The 21,252-nt window shown below is 44.6% G+C and overlaps 1 protein-coding gene across 3 annotated transcripts in view; it reads left to right on the forward strand.

Annotated features, from left to right (window-relative positions):
• Positions 1–21,252, forward strand: part of Pip5k1b (phosphatidylinositol-4-phosphate 5-kinase type 1 beta) — a 268,382-nt gene that overhangs the window by 244,489 nt on the left and 2,641 nt on the right. For all 3 annotated transcript variants that reach the window (XM_055613852.1, XM_055613854.1, XM_055613853.1), the window contains exon 14: positions 12,275–12,392. In XM_055613852.1, coding sequence (XP_055469827.1) covers positions 12,275–12,392 — 118 coding nt within the window. The remainder of the gene's footprint in view (positions 1–12,274; positions 12,393–21,252) is intronic.

Below are 21,252 nucleotides of genomic sequence, written 5' to 3' on the forward strand. Positions count from 1 at the left end.
AAATAATCAAAATGTTGTCAGTGAACTGTGTTCACTGAGTCCCATTTTTAGCACCTGCTAGTAAACAAATCTCATATGAGCCTCTGGGTTTGGGTGCCCCTTGTCACTGTTCTGGGTCCCGCTAGGATCTTCGGCTCCCTGACCAATATCTACTGTTCTATCATTTTGCCAGTAGCTGTAATTATTTCAATGGAAGCAGCAACTTCAACAGCAATTTATAGTGAAATCGGCTCCTGGTGTTTTTTTTGTTTTTTTCCCTTGCCTTTCCTACTGTGATAGGCTGACTCTTTTTTCTTCTGACGTATGGGACTCAACTGTCAAATGTTTGAATGTGACAGCTGTTAAGCTCTGCCATTATTAATCGTTAAAATGGCATGACCTTTCATTTAACAAATTATGCTTTTGGAAGGTAGCACTCAAAGGTGATCTCTTGCTAAGTCTCTACTGAACTTTGGAGATTATGTGTATGTGTCTATATAGTCGAAATACAATGTAATTGTGGGCCACTATGCATTTCTTCCTAGCCTTCAGTGATACCACATCGAGAGATTAAATGTTTATTCTATGGTAACTAATAAGCACTCTTAAGTCAGAGCTAGATTTATTGTTTCATTGATTATCTGCTGTTTTGACTTGGAAGTACACTGTAGCTATGGCTGTTTCATGGTCAATGTCACACATAAATTGAGGAAATAATCTTCCAGTATTGGGACATTATTCTCCCATGCATCAACAAAAGCACTCATATCATTGGCAAATGGGTAGAGTTCTCTGAAAAATATTTATTTTACGTTCATCTTATTAATGTAAAACACCAACCGGCATTATGTCAGAACTGTGCATTCACCAGTGGTGGGCATGGCCTGGACACAAATAAAGTTCCACAAAATCTACACAGTACTCAGAGAGTTAGGCAATTATGTGGCTATTATAGTAAAACTGTCATGTATTCTCCTATTTATAATTCACTAAGTGATCCTTTTTAGTAAAATCTCTGTACGTAATAATTTTATGATAGTGGCAATGATAGTTAACATGACTTGATCACACGTGACAGATATTAAAAGAGTTCACTGGATCTTCACAGATGTTCTTATATCGCCAAAGACAAGGAGATGATAGTGAAGCCAAGCCCAGGGCCTCCCAGCAGTCTGGTAGAAAAGACGGCATTTGTTTACTCTATCTCATAGGCAAGCAACCTGGCAGATACTTGGACTTATGTGATTCATACCAACCCTGTGTAAATCAAAAGGATGTCTTAGCCACCTTTGCATTGCTTCAACAGAATGTCTTATAAAGAAAATGATAGGGCTAGAGAAATGGTTCAGTGGACAAGAGAACTTCTGTTACTCTAGAGGACTCAACCTCAGTTCCCAGAACCCATGTCAGGTGGCTCATAATCACCATAACTCCCATGCCAGGAAAGCCAATGCCTCTGTCCTCTGCAGGCACCTGGATTCATACACATACGCCCTTCAGATACAAGCATTTACATGTGGTTAAAAAAAATAAAAATAACTTTTAAAATACAAAAGGTACCCAACATCAGTCAGTCCCGTTGCTCTGGGTTTCTGGTGGGCCTGACACAAGACAAAGGCAGAGAAGACATGACAGTGTTAAGGTGCTTCCAGGAAACAAGAAAGCAAAGAACCTGGGTCATATGTCCCCTTTAAGGATGTGCTCCAGAAGAACTAAGGACTTCCCCCTGGGTTCCATCTCATAAAGGCTCCACCGCTTCCCAGTGCCACCCCGGAAACCAGGCTCTGGACATGTGGGTCATCCAAACCTCAGCAGAGGGCAACTTTATCCCCACTCCATGAGGACATGGTTGGAATATGTTCTCCTGCTGATGGAGTAAGAGCCGAGTCCAGATACCTAGCCCTCTAGACATCTGGGCACCCAAGAGGCAAGGGCCAAACTTTTGAGATACTTCTAAATCGACTCCTCTGTGATGAGACGGCCTCACTAAGGACATGCTATGCAGGAGCCTTAGTGAGGATATTTTTAGAGCATTTGGATTAATTGCCAGCAAGTTATTTCCTACAAATAGGACGTAAACACATATGCAAATGATTGGCAGTTATTAAACAACTAGTGAGTAGATCAGAGTCAGATACACCTAACTGAATGTTCCTCAGAGTAGGTAGAACACATGTGCATGGGGGTAATTTTAATGACAGGTTTAAATATATGTATATATGTATTTATTTATTTATGTATTTACAAATTGCTTCACACATTGTCACATCTAAGAATGCAGGTGTGTGAGCAGTGTTAAATGGTAGGCATGATGGTTCTGGTGTTTAACAAAACGCAGTATTGTTTATTTGTTTACATGGTGGCACCCTATGTAAAACTTGAGTGTGGCATGGTAAGTGGTGACATTACCAACACCCATGCTGTTCAAAGCTCACACACACCAACCAGGTCCTAGCCTACTGAGCGGAGTATTAGCCCTGTGGACAGACTGAGCACCCGTTCTAGATAAGGGGACACAAGAACCTCAAAGACAAAGACAAGGCCTCCCTTCAGCAGTGTCCCTACACCACCATCTCCCTTCCCATGGGTGGCCATATTCCAGAAGATGGCTCTTCCTAGTCTTCAGTCAATCTCAAAGGTACGACAAACCATTTCTAGACTGGTTGTCATTGCTTTACCATTTCCTCTTGTAGTGCCAATTCTGGAATTTTGGTTTCTTTAGAAACACAGAACTATTACAAGAATATGTTTTCATTTTGATCCCAGGTGTGCAAATGTGGGGCTGCTTCAGACTGTCCACAGCAGCTGATTATGATTGGCCTTGTGCTCTAGCAGAGGCGTAGTTTTGCCAGCTGCAGATAGTTTCTGCAATTGTGTGATTTTAGGAATTCTGGGAACTTTTCAGAGGGTATATAAATGCGAGGGCCCCAAGAGGTAGGCTTGGTGATTGGTGGTCATTCAGTGGGGTTGATTGTGGTTTGTTAGTAGTCGTGCTCAAAAGAGAAACAAGAAAGAAATTAGATTCAAGGATCTCTATCTGTCTCTTTTCCCTCTATCCTTCTTTCTCTCCTATCTAGTGATAGGAGGTAAAATGGGAGGGGAGCCAGACAAAGGATGGGAAAAAGAAGCAAAGACAAAATAGCAAAGACCCACTACACCCTCTCTCACTTAAAATCAGTGGTCCTCAACCTTCTTAATGCTGTGACCCTTTAATACAGTTCCTCATGTCGTGGTAACCCCAACCATAAAATTATTTTTTCCCACTTCATAACTATAACTTTGCTACTGTTATAAATCGTAATATAAATATCTGTGTTTTCTGACAGTCTTAGGCGATCCCTGTGAAAGGGTTATTTGACCCCCATAAAGGGTTGTGACCCATAGGATGAGAACCACTGCTTTAAAGAAAAGATTCTAGATCCACTTGCTTCAAAACCTAGTTATTAAAAACGCAGCTCCCTAGGCCTGTTGGCATTTCTGTTTTTGGTTTTGGTTGGTTGGTAGGTTGGTTTTGTTTTTTCGAGACAAGGTTTCTCTGTATATATACTATAGTCTTGGCTGTCCTAAACTCAATATATAGACCAGGCTGGCCTCAAACTCACAGCAATCTGCCTGTCTCTGCCTCCCCAAGGACCAGGATTAAAGGCCTGCACCACCATGCCCAGCCTGTTGACATTTCTAATACACATTAAAGTTTGAGAGTCTGACTTAAGCACCTGGAACGGAATGAACTGAACTATGATTTGAACACATCTGCTTCTGATCCATAGTTCATGGCTAACATTGACCTATAAAGAGCTACAACCATAGATTACTAATTCAGAAACCAGAATAAGTTCTCAGTTCTTCCCAGCACAGGCCATAACGCCAGATCATCTCCGCTATGAGGGAACCAGGCAGGCATTTCCTTTTGTGGCCACTAGAGCTCTGTTCAATTTATTTTCCGCTAAACTGTTTATGTCCCTAATGATTCAGAATTCGGTGTGGACACGCACCTCTGAGACTAGCCATTAACCATCATATTTTCCCATTATTCAAGTTGGAGCCCATAATTAGTGTGGTGTTGGCCAAGCCATGCATGAGAAACCCTCCTGTCATTTTGCTCCTCTTTGATGCTAATAGGCTCAGTAAAAGCCGGTCCTGCATCTGGTATTCCAGTATCAGTGAACCGTTATAATTGCAAAATATTTCTGTGAGAGCCAAGCTGCCCTTCTAATCTGGTCTCCTGTTATTTTTTTTTCCACCAGCTTTGCAGTCTTCTTATTGATTAACTAAAGGATGTCCCCTTTGCAAAGTGTGGACATCCCATCACACAATTAGAACTGAAGTAAAGTCTAAGATCTAAGACATGCGCACGCACACAAAATAATAATAATAATGAAAGTGTTTGTTAGGATTTATTGAAGAAAAGCCTGACATTTTGAAGGACAGAAAATAAGTGTTTAACAAGGGGGTAGGAATTGTACTTTTTCAGGTACCTAAAAAAGACCTTTTTTCTATTAGCTTATTTGGTTAGCATATAAAGTAATGGGTTCCTTTGCAGTATTTTCACACTAGTCACTAAACTTCATTTTCATTCACTCTCTTCCATTGCCCTCTGCCATTTCCTTGATTTCCCTCCTTTCTGATCCCTTTCCTTCTCCCAGATCACCCTCTTCTGCTTGCTTAGCACATTACAATACAGATTTCGTCAAAGCTTATGTTTTCTTTCATATATGAATTCAGACCAATTAGAGGTTCTTTTCCAGTCAGGCATGGTGGCACATGCCTTTAATCCTGGCACTCAAGAGGCAGATAGATACAGGGGCAGGTGGAGAGCTCTGTGAGTTCAAGGCCACCTGAAGCTACATAGTGTGTTCAGGGCGGCTACATAGGGAGGCCCTGTCTCAAAAGGAGGAGGAGGATGTACTTTTCCACAAAATGGGGGTGTGAGTTATTAGAAAGAGGGGGGGGGGTTACTGAGTCCTTCCCTTTGCTGAAGCCAGGCTTCGCATTAACCATTTAATCCACTGTGACTCGTGGGCGAGGCTGCTGTATAAAGTACCACTGACTGGATGAAATATACCGTCTCTCAGTTCTGCAAACCAGAAGTCCCCAATCAAGGTACTAGTAGGATCCATTGCTTCTGCAGAGTGGGAAGAAACTTGTCCTGGATTTTGTCCTTAGATTTTGTGTGGCTTCTGGGAGCGTGTTGGCAAGGATTGGCATTCTTGAGGTGTAGCTCTTTGCTTTTATCTTCAAGTGAAGTTAGATGTGTGTGTGTTACAAAGCTCTCACTTGTATAACAACGCAGGTCATGTTGGAACAGGGTGCAGCTACCTCTGTGACCTCATCTCAACGAATTCTTTCTGCAGCAGCCGTGTGGCCGTATAAGGTCGCATTCCGAGGCATGCTGGGCTAGGACTGCAACATGCAAAGTTAACGAGACACTTAACTTTGGAACTTAACTCAGCCTGGAACAGCAGCTCAGAAGAAAGTGTGCTTGTTCTCGACTGATAGCAGGAAGCACTGAAGAGATGACAGAGAAGCAAGCCACAAGCTGCCACCCAAGAAAGTTGCCCCATCGTGGTGTAAACTGGAGAGAGGATGGTGTCTAGCTTGGGAACCACTTCCTCTCGCCTAAACTTTTATCTGTTTCTTCTGTTTGGCCAAAAGACATTCTCAGTTCAGCATGTTGTATTTCTGAAAGGCTACCTTTAATCTCATGGTTTGTGAGGCGAGAACTTCTAAGGCTAAGAATCAAAGTTATTGGCAGTCAGAGGGACCTCATCAAATCCATACTTCGGTTTTTACAGAGGAGGTGAGCTGGGATCCAGGATGATTAAGTATCTTAATCAAATATGGCATACTCGGCCCCTCAGAGCCACGGGCACTGGAGCTCAACCCCCTGGGCCCTCATCCCTGCTCCTTCTTCCCATCACCATACTACTTCTGTGAGCCAGGGATATCAGATCACCTGTGTTTTAGAGGTCCTATTGCCTTCGCATCTTATTTCTAGCTGGAGAGGGCTGTCAGGTCCATTTTGGGGGGAATATCACTCTTCCAGAGGTATTTGGGGAAATGCCAGTGCATTTGGTTTTTCAGATCTTTCCAGCATTACAAACTCAAATAGATTGTCTCTCAACACCACAAATATGAGCTCTGGCCAGGAGTCACATCTGATTGTCAGGAAGAATACACTTTCCTAGACAGCAGAAGCCAATCGGTGTTGTGAAATGTGATAGAAAGTAATTTAATAACCAAGTATACATTTTGATTTGTGAGTTGTTTCTCTTGGATGTTTTGAGTTTTATATGTTATAATAAAATATGTAGGTACTTATTTCCTCTCACTAGCCATTTCCCAAACTATTTTGATTTGGGTATTTTGTTCTTCATTTTTAATGAGGTAAAGTTGACAAATAAAAATGATGTGTGTTTTAAATATACAGCATCATGGTGTAACATGTGTATACATTGTGGTATACTACCATGATCAAGCTAGTTTACATGTCCATCACATCACATAGCTAAATTTGGGGATGACAAAAAGACAGGTCAGTTCTCTATCAAACCTCAAGTTACTAATGCAGTATTGGTAACCATGGCCTCTGTGCTGTGCACTGGATCTCTTAAACTTGCTCATCTGACCTAGCATCATCATTTCTCTATGTTTCCTTTTCCCCAGTATCTAAACACCAACGTTCTAGTCTCTGGTTTTATGAGTCGGACGTTTTAAAATTCTACACCTATGCGAACTCATTCTGTATTTGTTCTTCTATGCCTGTCTTATTTCACTATGCATAACATCTAGGAAGTCTATCTGTGACATCATTAATGACATGATTTCCTTCTCTTTCAAGGCTGTATGATGATCCATAGTATGCACCTGTAGAGTGAGCGTGTTTGTGTGTGCATGTGTATCTATCAATGACATTTAAAATATATCCCCAGTTTTTTTAAAGTGTGCTCTGCTGGAGACTTGGCCATGTCCGAAGTATTTACCAACTTACCTTTTGCTTTTAATGTAGTACCTGGTATGAAGTAGGCTATCAATCTATGTTTGAATGATTTATTTGTAAATAGAAAAGTAGAAGCTGTTTTCTTAATGCTGATAGCTCACGATTGCAATATAATTTGGGGAGGGGTTGATTGTTTTGTTATTAAGACAAGTCTCACTCTGTAGCCAAGGCCAACCCAAAAACCAGTTAGTAATCAGGCTAGCCTTGAACTCATGGCAGTTCTCCTGCCTCCCTCATGAGTGATGGACTTGCAGGTGTGAGCCAGCATACCTAGTACTTGAAGTATATGTTGTAAAATGCTGAAATCTTAAGCAGATCACTCCATGAATGGTGACAAACATGTCTGTGTTCACAGGCAGCCATGAAAGACCAAGGTGGGGAGCTGTTGCCCTGCTCCTCAAGAAACTCCCTTCCACCTCTCCCTCCTCCTGACTCCAAGGCCATCATTTTATTTTATTTTATTATATTTTATTTTTTTTTTATTTTGGTTTTTCGAGACAGGGTTTCTCAGTGTTGCCCTGACTATCCTGTACTCACCCTGTAGACCAGGTTGGCCTCAGACTCACAGAGATCCACCTGCCTCTGCCTCCCAAGTGTTAGGATTAAAGGTGTGCACCACCACTGCCCAACAGTTGCTCTTGTTTTTAACATCTGTATACCCATCTTGAGGTAGGTTTGTAGACCAGTGGTAAAATGCTTATCTCACCTGCTTGAAATCCTGGGTTCAATTTCTAATATTTATTTTTTTAAAAAATCCTTTATTCCTCCACCTTTTGACAAAGCCAAATAATGAAGATGTCACTCCAAACGGTTTGTCACTTGTCTCTTGCTTATTAATTGAACCATTGTTGCTGGGACTCGGGCTATCTTAGAAACACAGGGTTAAGAAACAGGTTGATTCTCAGCAGAGACTGGATGGGTTGAGACAGAATATATTTATTGTTGCTCCGGAGTTAGGCCTACATTTAAATCCAGGTGACCTGTGTTTAAACAACATAGACTTCAGGCTGAAAGGACAAAGATACAGAGCAAGAGGCTCAGCCTTAACAGGGTCATCTTTAATATGTGTAACACGATCATAACAGTGTAATAGCTACCAGTTTTACATGAGCACATGTAAGTATGTGTGTGTCTGTCTGGACTGGGCTGGCTGGGCTGCTAGAAAGACAAATGAGAGAGCCGGCTAGCGAAGTTGCCATCCGCACTCTGTGCTGGCTCCTCTCAGGGGGATGTAGCTCTTCAGCTAGCTTCTGAGGCCAGCTCTCCAAGCAGCAGGTCCTTCCTGTTTCATTCCCTTTCTGTCTGGGCTGTTTTTGCAGTAGGCCTTATGCCCCATGCACGGAGAGCTTAAGCCAAGCTCACAGCTATAGGCAGCCATCAATCAATACTTGAGATTGCCAGCTGCTGTGAACGCTGGCTGGAAACAGGCAGTGTCTTGACCTAAAAATAGCAGAAGTGGTGCTGAGGAAGAACAGCAGCCATGTTCCTTTTCTCCTGACAGCAGAGAAGAGACAGGAACTCTCTGAAAGGCCGTGCTCCCAGAGGCAGAAGTGGTTAGGGTGCTGGCAGCTGGTAGCGTGGCTGCTGCAGCCACCGCCAGAGCCTCCCACATTTCTGGGACTTCTGGGTAACTCTGAGGACATTCCTCCTCACTCAGCTCAAGAGCTTGATGTGTTGGGATCCTGCCATGGAGGGACATGAGCCTACTGCACAGTGACGTCTCCCAGGCTGTAAATGGAAAGTCTGGTGCCAGATCCTGAGAAAAGCAACCGCCTCTCCCTTCCCCCAACAGAACAAGGCTGGAAGTGGCATTTTCATCTCCGCTTCTCACCCGGGCATTGTGGGAACAAAAGCAGCGTGTGGCTGTAGGACTGAATGAGCTTTGGCCGCCAAGTGAGTCCCAGCTGTATCTGTGGGCTTCCCTATGAGGAGAGCTCTCTAGCCACGGTGTTATCGGTTAGTGTTCCAGTCGAAAAGCTTCCAATACCAAAACAGGAGTCTTTTCCAAGCCCTTGTACAAATCCGTCCATGCAGAGAGACCTCATGAAAGGGCAAGGCATGATTCCAGAGCTGGCTGACAGGACGGTGCTGCTCCCCTCCATTGGTAATGAAAAGCCTTCCCTCTGGTTGGCCTTACCCTCACTCACATAGTGGGACTTGGTCCCTTGAGTGACGGTGCTGAGAGATGGGCTCCTCTAGAGATGAGGAGCCAGGGTTCTGCACACAGGTGATGACTTGCCCTGCCTCTCAGCAGGCCATCACAGAAGTGCAGCTTTGGCTCAGCTTCTGCCCTTCCTCTAGAAACCCTTGATTTTTTTTTTCTCCCCCTAGTGCAGTCAGCTGTAAAAGACAAAAACTTTGTAACATCGGGGCAGCCAAAAATGTGGCATGAATGTAAGCAAAAGAGAGGAGGGAGCCAGGGGCTCCACTGAGCCTTGTAACCTTGATGCCAGGAACATTTTCCTTGGCATGGCCCAGCAATCATGACATTGAGCAACAGACATAAAAATATAACACGAACTCACCATTGGCCCAGCATCAAACAGTACTTACATAGCCTCAATAAGGACAAACTCTGTATATTGATTTTCTAATTTTGGAGGCAACTCATGAAGGAAACAAGACAATTCCAGTTACCATTGTTTGTTAAAATGTACATATTAGTGGCCATCATAAAATGGATGTAAATTAATGTTTGATGTGTCCAATACAAAGTAAGAGGACGGCAATAGAGGGAGAGAAGGTAAATATGAGGGAATATGGAATGCTAATGGATGTAAGATATGTGGATGGTGGGATTAAAACAGTTACATGTAGTTAGAAAATACGAAATGCATGTAGCAGGTGTTGGGAGGAAACAGCATTAGAGGAGGGACACATTCTCCCTGGAGAGTCAGTGGACACCTCGGTTGAAGGTCCTTTACTCCACGTTCATCAAAAAGTAGGAACGGGGCTGGAGAGTTTAGCTTGGGTTAAGAGCATGGTTGCTTTCGCAGATTCCCAGCACCCTCATGGTGGCTCACAACCCTCCGTAACTCCAGTTCCAGTGAATCTGACACCCTGTCTTGGGTTCTGAGGGTACCAGGCATGGTATTATAGACAAAGCACTCATACACATAAGATTAAAATAAATCTTAAAGAATTTTTCAGCAGAAAAGCTAAAAAGAGCAATGCTAACAGGAATTTTCTGGCAGAGGAGGGGTGTCGGCTGCAGCTTTAGCTGCCCCACAGGGACTTACTTATGCCATGTGATATGTTGGAGGTAGAGAAGAAGTGAAAGAGAAGACCATGGCTAGTCCCGTCTGCTCTCTGAACACCGTGCCGATGAGAATGAGCTATAAAAAAAGCACTCATTAGGTCAGCAAACAGAAATCAGCATTCCGGGTTATGAAATTATTGCTGACGGTTTCACGAGTCCAGCCAGGCTCTGTGTGAAGCCAGACTGATGTTACCTGGCTGACAACAGCCCTCATGGCATCAAAGCACCATGAATGTCCACTGCCAGAGAGACCACGAGGACATGAGTCCCCCTGCAGCTTTCGGATTATCAAGAACAGAGTAATAGGGGGCGTCGGGACCTCCCAGGCTCCTATGACACAAGAACAGAACCAAATAGACGAAGTTTCCTGTGCAGCTAATTGCACATGAGACCACTCAGACCTCAGAAGGTCTAGAAGAAGGGAATGATGGCGGAACCGGTACAGAACCCAGGCAGGCCGCCAGGCCCTTAAACCCAGTCACGTAGCATCGCTTTTAAAAATGGATCTTCCCTCTGTTCGTCTGGTATATGGCGGGCACTCTGACCCTGTTACTAGATTCTGAGAACCTTTCTCCCAAGAGTGATGACCTCCCAGTGACTCCCAAAACCCAACCTAGGAAAGTCACAGGTTCACAGCCTGGGAACTATAAATTAATGACAAATAGATGGGTCCCTGGGAAATCAACAGTACAGTTAAAAAAAAAAAAAAAAAAGACAAGGACAAGAATATTTCCCAGTGGACATTCTCTTACTCCATAGCATTTGAGTGGATTCCTTTGGGGAAACGTGTCTTCTTTTGTTTTCTGCGTGGAGCATATTTAAGGAATAGAACAATTTGCTGTAAGCTGTGGATACGTAGACTTAGGTTGGGGTTTATTGCATTATCTCTTTATGCTTCATAGTTACATTTTTTTTTCATTTTATTATTTTTGAGTGGCAGTTGACAGTTACCTCTTCATACATGTTGCCCGGGAAGACCTCAGCTGGAATTCCTTACACCTGTGTGATGGCCAGACCATCCCCCACGGTCCCAACACCAGTGTCACCCTCGAGCCTTGTTGTTTTCCAGCATTCTGCCCTCGAAAACCATGGGAAACTAATGCTGCTTAAAAGCAGCACTTTTATTTCATGGTGCTTCCCTGGCTGATAGCCAAGTTCAATACTGTCAAACAGCCCAGCTCAGCCTTTCATTTCAGCTCTCAGGAGCCAGCGGCAGGTGAATCTCTATGAGTTTGAGGCCAGCCTGGTCTACAGAGTGAGTTCTAAGACAGCCAGACTATAGAGAGAGACCCTGTCTCAAAAATAAAAACGAAAAATATTTTAAAGAAACAGAGCAGCTCCTTCGTTCGTCGATAGTGGCTATAAGACTACCACAAAACAAAGCCAGCTACCCATGTTGTTCGGACTTTTATTGTTTCCCTAGGGGTCTGCATAGGAATTCTTCATAGAGTGAACAGTAGCAGTGCTCTGTGTTGTTAAGGTGTGGGCCTTGGACCAACCCAGAGGAAGCATCAGCATAACGTCTTTCTTCCCGCTTATGTATGTGGCAGTTCATGGTGTTTGCAGGAGGTGATTGCTGGCTCCCGTGTCTTGCAAACCATGGGTTCTGTGAATCTAGAAGCCTCCGGCTAGCTCTGATTTTGAGTGGCTTGTTTTCACTTCTGACTGCCGTGCTCCTCTCATGCATCCATCCATCCATTGGTCAGGGATTCAGTGTGTGGACTCTCCACTAGACCCCCTGAGTTAGACGTTCCAATGGAAGGGTCCAAGAAGGTGCGTTGTGACCAGCCCTTCAGAGACTTTGATGTACAGTGAAGCCTGGGAACCACTGAAGCCATTGCACTTTTCAGGGCCCAAAACAGGAACACAAGAAAAAGGCAGAAAAAAAAGAAAGAATGTAGGGAGGGAGGGCAGAAAGCAGAAGGGCTGCTCCCTGGGCCAGTTTGGATACATGAGCGGAGCGGAGCAGAGCTTGGGATGAGTCCTTGGATCTGTTCCCCAGGCCACAAACTCATTGCTCATCTTTGTTTTTCCAGCAAAGGGTTACCTTCCAGTTCAACCTTCACCTTGGAGGAGGGGACCATCTACCTGACTGCTGAGCCAAACGCTCTGGAACTGCAGGACGACAACGCGTCTGTGCTGGATGTCTATTTAGTGAGTGACTCTCCTCTCACCTCCCTGTTGGCAAATGGGTTGGGGCCTTGACTTAACACAAGACTGAGTTGTGTAACTCCAAGCATGCTTGGGGTTTTTAGAAAAATAACTGCCTCCTGTCCCTCCTGCAGACAGGTCTTCCCAAGCTATGTTGCCCCCATGTTTTTTCAGAACGGGTGGCGAGAATTGGTAGGTTAACACTGGTTCAGTAACTGTAATCAGAGGACAAATCCCCTGAATGACCTCTGCATCAGCCTCTCTAAGCATTCCTTGCTTAAGCCAGTCTGGGCTGCCCCGGGGGGGGGGGGGGGGGGGGGGGGGTGGAAACAATGAAATGACATTTCCACTGCCTGTCTGGAGGGAGCTAGGTCCCCAGCAACCTAAGGCACTGCCAGTGGTCCCTGCACAGCTTTTGTAGGTTTTGAAGATACTCTCTTTACCTGTTGCAAAGCCAGATGAGTTGTATTTCTGCTTCTTCCCATGGATCACTGGCCTTGAGTCATCATCCTCTTTGGGCTTCCGTTTTCTCATCTACTTAATGGCATATTGAATGCTCTCTAAGGTCCCATGCAGCTCTGCCAGGCTGATGCATTGTGAGTCATGGGGAGTGGCACAATGATGGCTCTCCAAGAAGCCACAGCTGTTCTCCAAACTCTGCAGCTTCATCATCTCCTCTACAATCACACTTCACTTAAGCTTTAGGGCTACACATCTGGAACCTTTAGTGCCATTAATTTGTAGTTTTGGTTTGTTTGTGGTTTGTTTTTTTTTCTGGAGATATTTTTATTACTATTATTTTGAATGTTGTCCTGCATCTGGGCCCACCCTTCCGTGTTTTCATTCGCCTCTACATTATGAAAGAATGATAAGGAAATCCAGTCTGGCCTGGACAATTTCTGTCTCCTTTCTTTTTGATCTAGTTCAGAAGCTCTGGATCCCAGCCATTTTTCTCCCTGCCATTTTTAATTGAGGCTTCTGGGATGACGTTCTCTTCTCTTTGGTGTCAGTGCAGTCTGGTGGCTCCTGTGAAGTTTTTCCCTAGAAGATGCAATGTTTCTTTCTTAGGGTTGATAACCTAATCTACTTTGAGTTTAACTGATCCACTAAGTCTTTAATTGATATCCCTGTGAAATATGCAGATTTAAACTATTACTGATTTGTGTATACCAGATAGCATGAAATTTCTTTTTAGGGCTCCACCCAAAAAGAAGCTCCACCTATGGGCTATGGTGGCCTTTTGACTTTTCTCTGTAATTTGAACTGAAATTTTTAAAAATGGTTGACCTCTGAAGAGAGCTAACAGTTTTATCATCCATATTCAAGCATTTAATTCAGGTCCCACCAACGTTTCCTCCCACACCACTTTCCAGAGCCATTCTCCCTCACAGTGCACATCCCCAGGCTTTCTGGTTCGTTTGCAAATATTCAAATCAAGGGAGATGGTTTTTAAGATGGCTTTATCTGGTGACCAAAGATGTTTCCTATTGAATGCTGAGTTGATGAGCCATAGATTGGGGTATTGAAAAGAATACAACAGAACTGAGTAGGCTGCATTGATGGAAAATGGGCGCTTCTGCCACTGAGAAGCCAGTGCCGCCTGTCACTCTAGCTGCCCTGGCCTCACATCCGAAGGCAGCCTTTGCCTGAGGTAGAATGCAGTCTGACGTTGCTGGGAAGGAGAACAACAAAAAGCCATTGCCCCTGGACAACGGAGGTGGAGAGAGTATCCTTTCACCACTCCCTGGGAATAGATTGTGAGAGATGAAGGGATTGCATTTTTCATAACAGTGAGGTCTAAAGGATGGCTGCCACCCAACAGAGCCTTCTTCTGTTACTCACTCCCTGTGTTCTAGCCTGTTGCCTTTATGCTTGCCACATTAGCATCCTCTCCATAACACGCCCTTTATCTGTGAAAGTACTTCTGTAAAATGGCTGTTTGAAGTGCAAAAGCAGTTTTGAGTACGTAAAAGAAACAGTTAAGCTTTTTTTTTTCTTTTTTTTTTTTCCATACCAGTATTGGAGATTACTGCGCTGACAGGCAACCCTTGGACGGCGTGATTATTCAGTGTGTTTGGGGTGGTTAGTGGAACTCTTTGATCATAGGAAGAAGGGTGGCAGAGAAGCGAGGAGGATTGAATTAACAGCTGCCACACCATTCTGTATGAGGAAAGCCTGAGAAAATACGAAGACAAACACTCAGCAAATTAGGTCACAGGGGTCTTAGAAAATTCGCAGGAGCTTTTGGCAACAGAAACTGAGTTTCTGGATTTGAGTCGTTAGGCTCAGAGATGAATGACCTCTCTGCACAGCGCTGCGTCGCCTGGGTCTCTCTAATCATTCCTTGCTTAAGCCAGTCTGGGCTGCCCCGGGGGGTGCTGATTGAAATCAGCGGCATTTCCACTGCCTCTCTGGATGGAGCTGGATTCCCAGCAACCCGAGGTACTGCTCACATGCCCAGCGGGTCTTGTGAGAACGGATATATAGAAAAGGCACACAGCTTCCTCAGGCTGGAAGCCCGGAACCAAAACACCTTTTCCATTTGTTGCGTGTTTGCACTGTGGGAAACCGAGGTTTCAGAGAGTAAAATAAGGCTCTTCCCCCCCCCACCACCAAAGTGCTTGACTCCTTAAGTTATTTGACTAAATTATGTTTTTAAGACACATAAGAGCTAGGGGTGGGGGTTGCAGACATGGTGGCACACACATTTGATCCCAGCGTTCAGGAGACAGACATGAGCAGGTCTCTATGAGTTCGAGACCAGCCTGGTCTACATAGCAAGTTCCAGGTTAGCCAAAACTTTGTAATGAGACTAAGAAAATCAGCCAGGCTTCTTTTATCCCAGCACTCAGGGAGGCAGAGGCAGGCAGGTCTCTGTGAGTTCAAGGCCAGCCTGGTCTATAAGAGTGAGTCTAGGACACCCAAGGCGACACAGAGAAACTCTGTCTTAAAAAACCAAAACAAATAAGTAAACAAATAAAACAAAACAAAAAAAGAATGTCCCTTCTCATGTACCAGCACACACACAGGTGACAGCTGTTCTTGAAATAAAGGTGATACATGTTATATTTAAGAAGCAGCCAGCCGGGGTTGGGGATTTAGCTCAGTGGTAGAGCGCTTGCCTAGCAAGCGCAAGGCCCTGGGTTCGGTCCTCAGCTCTGGAAAAAAAAAAAAAAAAAAGAAACAGCCAGCCTGTCTGGATTAGGTGGCCACTCACAGAATTTTTTTTTTTTTTTAACAGATAACATTTAACTTCAGTGCAAGGTTAGAATTGGAGCTAGAGTTGCGGAGGCACACTGCTGTTCCAGTTCAGCTAGGCCCAGTCTCAATGCCAGCTTGCAAGGTTGTGGCAAAGGAGTTTCTTTGTAACATCCTGTCTGCTATGGCCTTGCAACCAGGTTTGACTCCCGTCTTCTTTGAAATTAGCTCTGCTCTTCAGATCACTTGAGGCCATCTATGGGTGGCCCTGCTATTTCCCTTCCTTTGCCTCTCTGTGTTCCGGTCCCTCTGGCCCCTACTGCTCGTCTTTCTGGGTCTCTCCCCTTCTCAGCCATAGAAAGCCTGTGTGTTCTTGGCTCCTAAGGTTCTCAAACTCTCGAGAATGAAATGTCTGAGTGGAAGTCACCACTACTGGTATGAATCCCAATGTGGCCCAAACTTCCGCGCCCAGAATATACAGGGATCAAATGGTAAAATTATGCCAGGCAAACATTTCATGTCATACCCTTGGGCCTGGTGAACTTGGCTTCACTCATACGAATGTCCTCCCTGATCACTAAGGTGTAAAAGAAATAATAAAAATAGGGACTGTCAAATAATAAAAATAAGAGAGATGGCTCAGCAGTTAAGAGCACTGGCCATGATGTTTCCGATCCCAGCACTTGGGAGGCGAAGGCAGGAAGAGCTCTGTAAGTTCAAGGCCAGCCTTGTCTACAAAGCAAATACAGGACAGCCAAGCCTGCACAGAACAATCCTGTCTCGAAAAACAAATAAACAAAAAACAAACAAACAAACAAACAAAGCATTGGTTGCTCTTCCAAACAACCCAGATTCAATTCCCAGCACCCACCTGGCAGCTTGTAACTGTCTGTGACTCCCATTTCAGGGGATCTAGTGCCCTTTTCTGGCCTTTACAGGCACCAGACATGCTTGTGGTACCACTCACACTATAGACCAGTCTGGCCTTGAACTCAAAGAGCCACCTGCCTCTGCCTACCAAGTGCTGGCATTAAAGGCATGTGCCGCCAATACCCAGCTAACAAATTATTCATTTATTTTTATTTTATGTGCATTAATGTTTTGGATGGATGGATGGATGGATGGATGGATGGATGGATGGATGGGGATGTTGAATCCCCATGTGTGTGCTGAGAATTGAACCCAGATTCTCTGAAACAGCAACCAGTGTTCTTAACCACTGGACCATCTCTCCAGCCCTTGTTTCTTGGCATTCCTAAACTTGCACGGTGCCCTCCTCCCCAGTTCCAAGCCAGCCTTCTTTCTCTGTGTGTCCTCTTTTCTTCTTTGTCATTGAATTAAGATCTACTCTAATCTCGTATGACCTTAACTCTTTACATCTGGGAAGATGCTATCTAAGGTCACAAGTAGACTAGAATTTTCAGGGCTCACTATACAGTGCTGTGAGGTTAGGTAGATGTTTCCAAGTTATTTTTGGATTGCACACACACACAAACACAAACATGTTGGATAAATGACTGTGTGAAAAGTCTTAGTTGTCTTAGAGGGTGCAATGTGTGTTTTAAACAAATTCCCTAGGGGTAGACCCAAACATTGGTAGTTTTGGAAACTTCCTGCATCCAGGACTGAGAGCCACTGAACTTATTCCCAGGATCCTTTAACTCTGAGCATCCTGTCTTTCTCCTATGCCACTGTAAGGGGGGAGCTGTGTCATGCTTAAGGACCCCCATCCTAAGATCTAATCAGAATCAAATCCTCTAATTCAGAAAGCAAGGCCTATGATTAATAGCCATAGTCGCTGAGCAATATCCCTCCTTTCCACAAACCCTCTGCTGCCACCTACTGGTGAAGAGGCAGCTCTGCCCATGGATAAGGCGTGATTGACTGAAGAGCTAGGGTGGCTAGTGTGCAGCTCAAGAGCCTGGTTTCCTCTCTGTGCACTTGACCATATCTTTCCAGCATTGTGCATGTCAGTCCAGTGGGTATCAGAATCTTTGGGCATCAGAGGCATCTCATGCCACAGGCCCAGCATCTGCCACCTTTCAGATTGGCCTGTAGGCTACAGTTAGAATTGATTGTGCTCAACAGAGGAGAAGCTTGTCTCCCCTCAGGTCCAAGCATGCCCTTCTCATCCATCAGATCCAGTTCCGCTTGAGTCTCTTTAAAAGGCACCCGCTTGGCGGCTCAATTCAACACTGAAAATGCTGCTCAGACAGCAAATGTAACAAAGTATCAACAACAAAAAAGCGCCGAAGGCTTTCTCTACTGTCTCTGACGGATCCTGTTTTTACAGGCTGCTGAAGAGATCCGTAGTGGGGCGTAGGATTAAATATAATAAAATGAAAATATGGAGGCTTTAAAAACAAGAGGACTCTTAAAACCTTGCGATAGCTCCTGGCCATTGTTTCTGTTTGCAAGAGCCGTCACAACCAAGAGCCAAAGTCATTTAAGAATATAGAAAGTTCTTCCCTGAGCCGTCACAACCAAGCACCAAAGTCATTTAAGAATATAGAAAGTTCTTCCCTGGAGTGTCTATAGAATGGGAGTTCAAGGTCAGTTGTAAGTGGGGTCCTGCTGTCTGCTGTCAGACACTTTTCCAAGGCCTCTTTTCTTGGCTTATAGAAGCTGTCTTCTCCCAGTGCCTACACAACATCCCCTCTGTGTGTTTGTGGTCCAAACTTCCTGTTTCTAGAATAGTAGTTCCCAACCTTCCTGATGCTGTGACCCTTTAATAATGGTATTCCTCATGTTGTGGTGACCCCCCCAACATAAAATTATTTCCGCTGCTGTATCATATAGTAATTTTGCTACTGTTGTGAATAGTAATGTGAATATCTGTGTTTTCTGACAGTCTTAGGTGACCCCTGTGAAAAGGTCATTTCAAACCACCCACACAGTCCTGATGAATTAGGACCTAACCTGCCATCACATTTTAACCTGATCTCCTCTATAAAGACCCTGTCTCCAGACTTGTGGTTAGGGGCCCCGATATTAGAGGGACAAGGTTTAGCCCACGACAGCTACCATATACTCTGGTAAAGAGTGGCACTACTCCCCTGCGCTTCCCCAGAAAGTGCTGGGAGAGGAAGACATCGTGAGCCTGAAGCTTCCGTCTTCCTCCGCTCTGGTATGACTGGGGGTGTCCTTCCATGCAGATCACAAAGCAGCCAGCAAACACCTTCAAAGCCTGGCTCCTTGTCTAATGATAACAGCACATTATTCAGCTCCCCCATCTCCCAAGTACAGCAGAAGCCGAGTCCAAAAAGTGGACTCTTGGCTGGTGCTTGTGGAGCCACTGGGATTGGCAGCAGGGCTCGATCCGGTACCAGAAATCCCCTGTGGGATAACTGAGATGCATGAAATCATTGATGCCCTCCATCATGTCGCCATCCTTTGGAGACAAACTAATGAAGTGGTGAACTGCATTAAAATAATGCTGCTGAGCTAACAGTTTTGAAATGAGAGGCCTTGATCTCAGTCTGTCTTCTGAGCTGTGGGAGATGGTGGCAGCTTCTCTGTCGTCTGCCTGCGGCAGTGCTCTTTGATGGCGCACCGGAGGTTGGCGGGAGGCCTGACAAACCACAAGGTTTGACCAACATTCAAGAAACCAGTCGGTGACATTCTACCACGTTAGACCCAAATGGATGTCTTCATCCAAAGTGTGCAAAGCCTTCAAGAACAGCAACATTCCCATCGTCGGCACCAAAGCTTCTCAGATGAAGTCTGCAGCCCCTGGTCCTGTGAAAAGAGCAACTGTGCCTCTGGCAATGAGTCCTAATATTTATTTAAGAGTAATGGTAGGAAATTTGGACTCGGACTCTTCTACAGTTTTTCTATCGCTATGACAAAAGACGAGCTAACCAGCCCATTTAAAAAGAAGAAAGGTAGGGCCAGATGACTTAGTAGGTAAAGACACTTACTGCCATTCCTTCTGACTTCATTTCTGTCCCCTCATCCCACATGGGTGAAGGAGAGAACCAATTCCCACAAGTTGTCCTCTGACCTCCTCATGTGTGCCATAGCACACATGGCTCTACACACATGTGCAAATGGGCGAGCACACACACAAAGTAATTCTTTTTAAAGATAAGGGGGTTTACTGGGGATTGTTTGCAGCCCATAGTTGCTTGTCTCTGTTACGTCAGATCCATGTGAGGCAGGATATCACAAGAATTCACATGGGAAAACCACTCACCTCGTGGCTCAGGGTCGAAAAGCCTTTTCAAGGGCACATGCCCCCATCCCTTTATCAACTCAAAACCACAACTCTTACCTCAAATAGGATGAAATATAGTTTATTGTAGAGCCAATATGACAGACCATGGCCTAAGAAACCTCAGATTCCAGGTTCCAACGTGGAAGCAGTTTCCTGAAGTTTCTGTAGTATCAGAAGAAAGAACATTATAAGTCAGGCCACTTTTAAAATACGCTGGGGTGGCATCAGAGAGATGGGTCACAGCAAAGCAAAGAAATCTCATTAACTGCCTCCGGTACTGTTGGATGGCCTTCCTAGCTTTAAGGTTCTGTAGAAGCTAAGGGAATTCATCCCAGCAGATTTTATCTGATAGCCACAGGATGTTAGTTTCAACCCAGAGGTAGGTAATAAGGAATGGCTGTTTAGGAGACTAATGATAGCCCAAGACAACTTGTAAATTGGCTCTGGACCTGAAGCCTTCCATCCCTTCCCCATATCTGCAGTTCTAATCATCAGTCAGTCTTTGCAGACACCGCTGCTCTCCAGGAATTCAAACTCACAGCTTCCTCCCGATAAACTGCCACCCAGCAGAACCACCAGCTGGGGCAGGTAGGAGGTAGAGACAGGCAGACCTCTGTGGTCTGGAGATTAGCTGTGAAGTTCTTTCTACACACATGAGATTCCATTCCACGGTCCTGCTCCGTCTTGATTTCTACAGCACTGATATATGTATACATTATGCCTAGCAAAACAGTGAGCCTTTGAGTTGCTGCTGCTATTAAAATGTAACACAAAAAGAAGCTTTCAACTGTGCTTCATCCCCAGGTGATTGGGCTTCGTGAAGATAGCATCCAGTGGAAGAAGTATATGAGGGAAATACAATAAAATGTACCAAGTGTAAATACTTATTTAAAAAAACAAAAAGCCTGCTGTGGTAGAAGGCTGAAGCCAAAGTTATCAATAAGTCACAAGTTCAGGGCCAGCCTGGACCATGTAGCCAATCCCTATCTTAAGAAGGAGGAGGAGGAAGAAGAAAGGAAGGAAAGAAGGATGGACAGACTTTAGGCTTCCTTGACAAGTAGTGACTTTGACCTTGAAATTCTGGGACTCTCAGAGAACAATCAGGTGAACCCAGAGAAAGAAGAGACCTCAAAGCCCAGGAGACAGTGTTGAGGTACAGCACTGTAATGGCTGGCTACAGATTTGTGGTTATGCTGTGAGTTATTGGAAAAAAACAGACAGAGTGACTCAGGATGAGGTGATATGCTGTCATGGGAAAGACACGGGAACAGCAGGAAATAGAAAAATTATGGAACAGAGCATGAAAAAAGCAGAATTGAAGAATCACTAAGAGAAATGGGGACTTACTATAGGAAAACAAGATCAGGTAGTCAGGCTTATGATAGTTGGAAGGAAAATGATACCTTCCTCCACGACATTTTGGCAAGTAATTCCAACTTGAAACCAAAA

The sequence above is a fragment of the Psammomys obesus genome, unplaced genomic scaffold, assembly GCF_907164565.1.
Source record: "Psammomys obesus unplaced genomic scaffold, mPsaObe1.curated_primary_1811, whole genome shotgun sequence".
In the NCBI taxonomy this organism is placed as follows: Eukaryota; Metazoa; Chordata; class Mammalia; order Rodentia; family Muridae; genus Psammomys; species Psammomys obesus.